The 9,290-nt window shown below is 39.4% G+C and overlaps 1 protein-coding gene across 1 annotated transcript in view; it reads left to right on the forward strand.

The window, feature by feature from the left end:
• Positions 1-9,290, forward strand: part of LOC145994616 (uncharacterized) — a 124,343-nt gene that overhangs the window by 100,291 nt on the left and 14,762 nt on the right. The window contains exons 2-5 of the mRNA XM_083130674.1: positions 2,420-2,617; positions 3,306-3,446; positions 4,909-6,560; positions 7,729-8,027. Of these exons, the coding sequence (XP_082986800.1) occupies positions 2,420-2,617; positions 3,306-3,446; positions 4,909-6,560; positions 7,729-8,027 (2,290 nt within the window). The remainder of the gene's footprint in view (positions 1-2,419; positions 2,618-3,305; positions 3,447-4,908; positions 6,561-7,728; positions 8,028-9,290) is intronic.

Consider the following 9,290-nt stretch of genomic DNA (forward strand, 5'->3'; position numbering starts at 1 on the left):
GTGATTCAAAGTATGGTTATCGTCATGTGTACTTTTTACCATTTTCGGAGCCCTAGAGAATTTATGAAAAGTGTGTAAAGTGGTGAAGTGGAAATTTTCTCCCTGAAAGAAGCCTTCTCATACGCTTTCCTTAACACACACGAATCTGTTTTCCTGATTTCTTCCCAGAGTACACTGCGTGATGACGTCAAGTTGAATATCATCCATTATGGGCTAATGTTGAGATTGGCAAGACCTGCTGTACGGACCCAATGACAATGATTTAGATACCAAGCTTCGTCTTATATCCGTTTGGCGGCGCTAGTGTTATCTTGTCCTCTTGAGATTATTCTTGGTCTCAAGGTAAAAGAAATACTTCCTCATCGCAGGTAGAAAAGTTCAAGAACCTTTGCACTATCTATCTACACAAGTTCTTCCCTGCCTCCATATTGCCCTGCCAAATTTTGCGTCACGCACGTCTTCTGCACCTTAATTCACCCTTCTCATCTAGACAAATCATTACTTATTCTGATCTCAAATCTTTCGCTTGCGTGCAATGTATTCCTCTGTTTAAACGTAAATATGAAGACTTGGGAATACCAACCTAGTGCGTGCATCTAAATATCCAGTTTCATGATTGCTCTATTGTGGCACCCACTTCAGACGGGAGTCTCACTCGCAAGTCAGATCGCTTGGAGCTGAAATTTGCGTGACTCAAACGTTCCACTACTAGAAGTCGATATAACCTTGAGCCTATTCTTTAACTTTCACTCAGTAGGGCAAAGTCGATTAGAGCCTTCTAAAACATTAACGTTCCCTTTATATTTTCATGCCCTCCATATCAGCCGGAAAAACTGAGACATTGTGAGATTGTTATTATACTTGCAACACTACAGGGTATAGTCATACTATGTTGGTTACATTTTTTGATTCTTGAAGAAGAGTAGGTAGGTACTTTATTTGTTGACTGGTTAAGCTATCTGTAACAGAAACTAAATATTTGTATATTTTTCATAAAGTCAGGTTAGCCGTTAATGGAGTTGAGCAAATGAAATCCCGTTTGATGATTTAAAAAATTGGTTATGTTGAAAATAAGTTTTATGTTAATTCTGGACATGCGATTATCCTGTGACAAACAGTAGGTTTCAAATTCTTGTGTAGGACAGAAAAACGCCGAATACTTGAAAATGTTTATCCTCACTTTCCTGGAAAGTTCTTGTACTAAGTAATCACGCACATATCTAAATATATTTCGGGAGCAGTTCTGCACCCAAATGCCTGAGTAATTATTATTTTATTAAAATTAACTCTTTGCAGGATAGTGGCGCAAGTTCCACATCACTAAATTTGGCCCCGTGAGGCTAGGTTAGGTACAGTGGGATCCATGAGTATTACTGTGCAAATTGTCCATCACCATGTTCGTGCATTTTATTTGACCCAATAAGAGCTTCAAGAATTAAAAGAAAACTCAAAACAAGCTGTTGACAAATTCTTCACCAGCATACATAAAAATCCATTGCTTAAAAACACATAGGATGTAAAAGAAAAATTAATGAAAATAGTCATGGACAATTTGCACGGTAACAAAGAATACCAAGAAAATATTCTTGTTTGAAAGCTTTCAAAATTTGACATATTCCTTTGCTTGATAGTTCACTGAATACAGAAACAGTACAGTCGGATCCATGAGTATTACCGTGCAAATTGTCCATAACTATTTTCATTAATTTTTCTATTACATCCTGTGTGCTTTTAAGCGATGAATTTTTATGTATGCTGGTGCAGAAGTTGTCAACAGCTTGTTTTGAGTTTTCTTTTAATTATTGAAGCTCTTATTGGATCACATTAAGTGCATGAACATGGTGATGGACAATTTGCAGGTTAATACTCGTCGATTCCACTGTACAACAATTATTTAATTATTTTATTTATTTTTTAATATATATATTGGATGTTTCAGGCTTATTTTGTAAATTTTAGCGAATATCTTGCAATTTATTAATTCCCTACTTTCCTTTTTCATATAGACTTACAGTACAGTGGGATCTACTAGTATTGCTCGGCAAATTGTCCATGACTATTTTCATTATTTTTTCTATTTTATCCTGTGTGTTTTGAAGCGATGGATTCTTATGTATGCTGGTGCAGAAGTTGTCAACAGCTTGTTTTGAGTTTTCTTTTAATTCTTGAAGCTCTTATTGGGTCAAATAAAGTGCACGAACATGTTGAGGGACAATTTGAACGGTAATACTCATGGATCCCACTGTACATGATATAAAACCACTTTTCAAGGCTAAAAATTTATTTACCAATTTTCAGACTTAAATTGCCTACTTTTTTTTGAATGTCTTGTTTCATATCGTTTAAGAACCGATATTCAATCTTTTAATAGTTATTATCAATATCTTTCTTATCACATATTTTCTCCCTTTCTTTACAGTCGGCATCGTTGCCAATGCCGCCCCACATACGATGGACCTCCCTTCGACATGGGACCGGCAGATTCAGAGTCAGCAATGTCCGAGTTACATTCAGCTTTCCCGCCATATCAGCCAGATCAAGTGGACAGACCACGACTGCAGCGCCTCCACACTCAGCTGCATACAGAGGGGGAAATGGACATCGGCACTACTTCGCAGTAAGTATTTAGGATAACTTTAAAGAGGGTCTTCAGCTTCTACCCGAAAGGTTTTATAATGAGCGCCAGAATTATTTTATATTATATAATGCAATGAGTACAATGAAATTCCTATTGCCGAGTCATCCTATTGTCATTTTCTGGGTTACCACTTGCTAAAAAATAAATATTTTTTGCTTTGTGGCATATTTCACCTTTTGGCAAGTCTAAAAGAAAAAAAATAAGCACCTGTAATATTTTCGCCATTACCGTTCTTCAGTTCAAATAAATGCCATTTTACTGTAAATATAACCTACGTTATTGTAGAAATATGTATTATGGGTACATATAACTGAAGCTATGATCGAAGTAATAAGGAATGGAAGTAATACTCATGTTCAGTGGCGGTGATTGGGTGCCAAAACTTGGGGAGGCAAATACTGTACAGTTTACTTTCTCTTGGTAGACAAGGATTAGCATTGAAATGCCTTGGTGTGGGGTAAAAAGTGGGGGACAATTGCCCACACGCCTCCTAATCGCCGTCACTGCTCATATTCGAAACTTTCAGCACAAATCAGTCTCATGAACAGCGCTATTACTGCAAATAGTAAATTTGTGTCAAATGGGTAACAATAATTACCAAAACAAGCAGAAATTCGTTTGCGCATCTACTTGTTTCAATTCGCTGATATTATTGTTTTCTTTGCAGGAGCCATTTTGTACCCCTTCCGCTGGGTAAAGCACAGCCTGTGAAACATGGATCAGAGCTGACTCCGCTGGACGGAACATTGGAAACGGTCACAGCGTACAAAGCTGACTACGACGAGAAGCGCGCAGAAAGGCAATCCAGGTGAGGCTCTTACTACAGGATTACCCAGCCATTACAGGTCTATTAACATGTTATAATGCTTATATTATGAATTTTCACATTAGATAACTCCCTATGAAGAAATAGACTGAAGAAACTGAATGCCTTGGCTGAACTAGTAGGGGACAATTAATTTACGGTTCACACTACCTTAACCACTGTGTCTTTGTGGCAATGTGCAAATTTCGTTTTGTATATGGAAAACCCGAGGTAGTGGTTACAAACTTGTTTCGCCATTTTGTCCTATTTGTTAATATTAGAACGTTGTTACCAAAATATATTTAAATACCGTTGAATGTAATTAAAAAATCAAACCAACATTCACTCAAACATTTAATTAATAAAGATTAATGTCATAAAGTGGTTCTTTAAGAGCATGTTGTTTATGGCCTGCAAGACAAAAAGCTATGATAAAACAAAAAAATATTTAACGTACAACGAAGGGCTGAGATGGACATGCGACAGATTTTGCAAAACATGAGTTACATGAAAAAACATTGCGCATCTAATTTTCGAAAATTCACAAAAATGAAGATAAGTATTCCTGAGTTTTAATATAGGGGAGAGAGACACCATAATGCCAACGTGACTGAATATATAAAAAATAGGCCTACATACATTGTACATTTTCCTCAGGGCCTCCTCGATAGCGTAGTGGTAACGTCATCGCCTTGTAATCAAGGGGTCCCGGGTTCGATACCCGGTGAAGGCACATGGCGCAGTGGTTCGGATCCCACTTTAAACTGTAGGTCCAGTCCCAATTAGCCTTTCTGTGCATAAAGTGGACTTAAAACAACAATTCAATATATATTTTTCTTTTCGCTTGCTCGCGATTAGCCCAAAGTGGCAGAAAAGCGAATCAATCAAACTTCTCGCTTGCGATTACATACTAATTGTCGGCAAGAAAGTATCACATCAAACAGAAACAAGCATTCACAACGTATTCTAAGTAGCATAATGCAATTAATTTACAGGAAAAATTGTTGATATACTTCCAATTGTGTCTCACTGTCATTCGATAGTTGGAATTTATATTATATTAACCAATTAACCAATGTATGATATTCAACTTGACGTCATCACGCAATGCACTTTGGGATAAGCATGAAGTTCGGTAAACAGATTCGTACGTGTCAAGGAAAGTGTATGAGAAGCCTTCTTACAGCGAGAAAACTTACGATATTTTGTACCTGCACATTCCTCATATGAGCATCATGATAATCATACCTTGAATCACTTATGCAAAAATCATACGCACAATACTTACACGATATGTTTCAACGCAGAATATAATCTGTTTGTTGGAATATATGGCGGCGGGCGTGATTTCGCGTAATGAATTATGGGGATGTTGTTCGTTGAATATCATCTATTCATACAATTCGATGATACACTTTATAATATGAATTTAAGACACTAAAGAATATTTCTTGTCTAATTACAGATACAAATACGAGGATCATCTCCGACTTGAAGGCGACTTTGAAGGAGTCTCTCAAAACCGAGAAGAATTTAAGGCAGTAAAAGGCGAACGAGCAGAAATCAAAAGACTGCAGGACCATTTGAAACTCGAAGGCGAATTTTCTGGCCAAAGCCGCGCTAGAGAAGAGTTCAGGGAAGTTAGAGGCGAGAGAGCAGAGATAAAAAGACACGAAGATCATCTAAGGCTGGAAGGAGAATTCACTGGCAAGTCCTCGTTTGGAGAACAGTTCAAGATAGTTCGAGGAGAAAGGGCAGAGATAGTACGACATGGTGACAACTTGAGGATGGAGGGAGATTTTGAAGGTCGGTCGTTGATGAGCGAAGCCTTTCAGTATAAACCAGGCGAAAGAGCTGCTGTGAGGATTCAAGGAGACAACTTGAAGACGGAAGGTGAATTTACAGGTCGGAGAAGAGAAGATTTCGTTGAAGTCATAGGAGAGAGGGCAGAGATAAAGAAATACAAAGACAACATTGAAATTGGAGGAGATTTTACTGGCAAGAGGAAAGACGACTTCGTACCGACGCGAGCAGACAGGGCAGACGTGAAGAAACCAACCGACAATCTGAAGACAGAGGGCGAATTCACTGGCAGAAGAGTAAATGACTTTACCTCAACGAAAGGCGACAGGGCAGACGTGAAGAAACCGAGTGATAACCTCAAGCCGGAGGGCGATTTTGTTGGGAGGAGAAGGGATGATTTCACTTCGATGAAGGGTGACAGGGCAGACGTAAAGATACCAGGTGATAACCTACGGCCAGAAGGTGAATTCACTGGAAGAAGGAGGGATGACTTTACACCTACAAAAGGTGACAGAGCAGAAGTAAAGAAGCCAGGAGATAATTTAAGACCAGAAGGCGAATTTACCGGAAGAAGAAAGGATGACTTTACGTCTACGAGAGGTGACAGGGCAGATGTAAAGAAACCAGGTGATAACTTAAGGCCAGAAGGGGAATTTACTGGGAAAAGGAGAGACGATTTTACTCCTACAAAGGGTGACAGAGCTGAAGTAAAGAAACCAGGTGACAACTTGAAACTTGAAGGGGAATTTACAGGTCAAAGGAAGGACGAGTTTCAAGGAATGAGAGGCGAGAGGGCGGAAGTTAAGAAACATGCTGACCATCTGAAGCTAGAAGGGGAATTCACAGGAACGAGGAGAACAGAGTTCACAGCCACCAGAGGAGAAAGAGCCGAAATCAAGAAGAAATATGACAATCTCACCATGGAAGGAGATTTCTCTGGTCGAAGCCATACTCACGAGGATTTCCAACCTACGAGAGCTGACAGACCTGGCGCAGTCAAACCTGGAGATAATCTGAAACTCGAAGGAGACTTTGAAGGTACCAGGAGGAACGAGTTTGCTGTAAAAGGGGAGAGAGCAGAGGTGAAGAAACACGAAGACCATCTTAAACTTGAAGGGGAGTTTACTGGTACGAGAAAGGACGAATATACCGTTGTTCGTGGAGAGAGAGCCGAAATTGTCAAGCATCAAGATCATTTGAAACTCGAAGGAGAATTTACAGGAGTACGAAAAGACGAATTCACCGGTCTCAAAGGAGAGAGGGCAGAAGTAAAGAAGCATAAAGACCACCTTAAAACGGAAGGCGAATTTACAGGTACATAGTTTTCTTCCGTTTTCTAACATTTAAAACGCCTTTAACCAAATCATCCGTAGAACAGAATAATTGTTTGTTCGAAGCGTAAACTTTAAAAAATAAAGAGTTAAGGTCACGCTGCACCTTTGGCCGACGCCAGTGAAGCCGTTTTCGAAAATATCTCACCAGAAAAACAGCTATGATTTTCCAAATTCTGAAAACTTATATCTGCTTATCTCCTCTAGTGCATTCACGTGAATTTTCGTGTTGTTTGCTTTCTCTGTTGTCTAGATACTCCCAATAGTTTCGTAGCTACGTAAGCCTATTTTTCATCACAGATACGAAAGCAAGTCACACGAAATATTCACGTGAATGCTCTGCAAGGAATTCTACACAAACATAATTTTTCAGAATTTGGAAAATTATAGCAGTTTTTCCAAAGGAAAGGAATTTTCGAAAACGGCTTGGCTGGCGCAAAGGAAAGGTCTAGCGGAGCCTTAAGGCTATTGTCTTATCAATTGGGTCGAGGTGCAAAATATATTCATTGTTTTGAGTAATTTCAAATTTCAGACATATAGCTTAGAAATAAAAATTGGTTGGTACGCTCTCAATATACGAGTAATGTTCTTGTTTGTATTATACAATGCTAGAGAAGACGAAGAACTCAATGAAAAGAATTACTTACGTAAAGTTCTTCAACGTATGAAACAAAATATTATATCTCGTAGTATTATAAAATTGATATTTTCCTCTTCCATTGAATTTACTAATATTAAAATGAGCCCATCTACTTCGTTCAGATGCAAAGAGGAGAGAGAGAGAGATAGAGAGAGAAGAGAGAACATTAACCAATTTCGCTCGTATGCAATACAAAAGCAATGATCCAAGCTATCTAGGAGCTTGATTTCTTAAAAATCAAAGTTCAAAATTTATGATATTTCGGGTAGTCTCAAGATTGGCTACTTGTCTCGCTGTGACTTCCTCCTTCTCGCAAACCGTTCACTGAATTTTAGATTATAACCAATTGTAGCCTAAATGGTACTCTGTTGTTTAATTACTAAAGTAGAGTTCTAAAATATCAGAAATGGGATAAAGCTGTAAATAATATATTTTGACTTTATACACGTATATTTAGTTCGGATCGGTGTACACTACGTGGAACCTGGTTTAATCTATTGCTAATTTTCAGCCGTCACAACCGCCCAATCCGAATTCACGGGACAACAAACTGAAAGACCGCGGCTCATCAGACGCAACACTTGGACCAAGCTGGAGGGTGACCTGCTCATGGACACAACAACGTCAAGAGAGCAGTTCAAGGAATTCCGAGCGGAGAGAGCAGAAGTCAGGCGGCACAGCGACAACCTGAAACTGGAAGGGGATTTTCATGGAGTGTCGCATGTGAAGCAGGATTTCCAGGACGTGAAAGCAGCTAGGCCGAAAGCAACAAAACACCCAGATAATTTGGCAACAGGAGGAGAATTTCAGGTTCGTGTAATGGTCGTCATCACAATATAACATTCTCCAGAATATCGTGTGGCCAGGCACGTATATAGAAGTATATTTGGGGAAGGGGGTCCGAACCAAGTGTCTCAGACGGCCTCAGTGGCGGAGTAGTTAACATACTGCGCTGCAACGCCAGGGGATCCGGATTTGAATCTCGGCCTGGGCATAGGTGTTCTTATAGAGTCCCCCTTCATCAATTTCATCAACCTCATCTTCGCGATTAGTCAAAAGTGGTAGGAAAGCGAAGTAAAATAAACCAAATCAAGCAATTAATCAACCAAGTGTCTCAGATATAATAATTACAATAATATATGTTTAAATTAATACATTAATATAATATATACTTATATTCATAATAATATGTGAAAAGCCGACCTCCTCGTTGGTGTAGTGGTAACCTCGTCGTCTTGCAATCAAGGGATCCCAGGTTCGGGTCCCACTTTAAACAGTAGGTTCAGTACCTGGTCATAAAGTGGTCGAAAAAAAATGTAAATTCATTAATGTTGCATTGTTGTTATTAAATGAATAGGTAAAGGAACGGATAAGAATAGAGATACAACAGCACGTATTCATTATATACGTGTAAACGCACGGCCCTAAAATTAGTCGGGTGGCAGAAGTTCGTGCTCGTTGCACAACCCCGTGTGTTGGGAGGTTTAAGGGAATGGAAGATTTCGTTGTAGAGTTGGTATTTGTAATCCATGTGATACAAACTGACAGTATGTGGTCTACAGGTCAGCGATGGCAACTGTATACTCCTGAGAAGGGTCGATCTGACGCCCGGTTGACGTTGCCACACAGTGCGCGGGAAACAGAGACTTTTGTCCCGCTCTCGCTTTGGTTTTCCCATACAGTCATGGACATAAGTATTCATACAAAGACATTGTCTGAATGAAACATGTTATTATACAAAGAAGACCGTAAAGGCAAGTCAAGTCTGTAGCACATATGCTCCATTGGAATGGCAAGAATAGAAACGCAAAGAAATTGTGTGCATACAATTGAAATTGTCGTGAGAAATGTGGGTAATCCTTAGAGAAACTGCTTTCTGGATGGTCATAAGTATTCATACGCCAGGTTATAAACCCCCAAAAAGTTCGTTAAACAACCGTTTCCATCATTCAGTGCCAGATGAGTGTTTACTGCACTTGCACCTGTGTAAGGAAGTGGTTGGTTTGGTGTTGGCGTGCTGCAGGAATTCAAATGGGCCGCAAAGGGAAGGGAACCACGATCGAAGAGAGGAGA

The sequence above is a fragment of the Lepisma saccharinum genome, chromosome 11 (assembly GCF_977018435.1).
Source record: "Lepisma saccharinum chromosome 11, izLepSacc3.1, whole genome shotgun sequence".
Classification (NCBI taxonomy): domain Eukaryota; kingdom Metazoa; phylum Arthropoda; class Insecta; order Zygentoma; family Lepismatidae; genus Lepisma; species Lepisma saccharinum.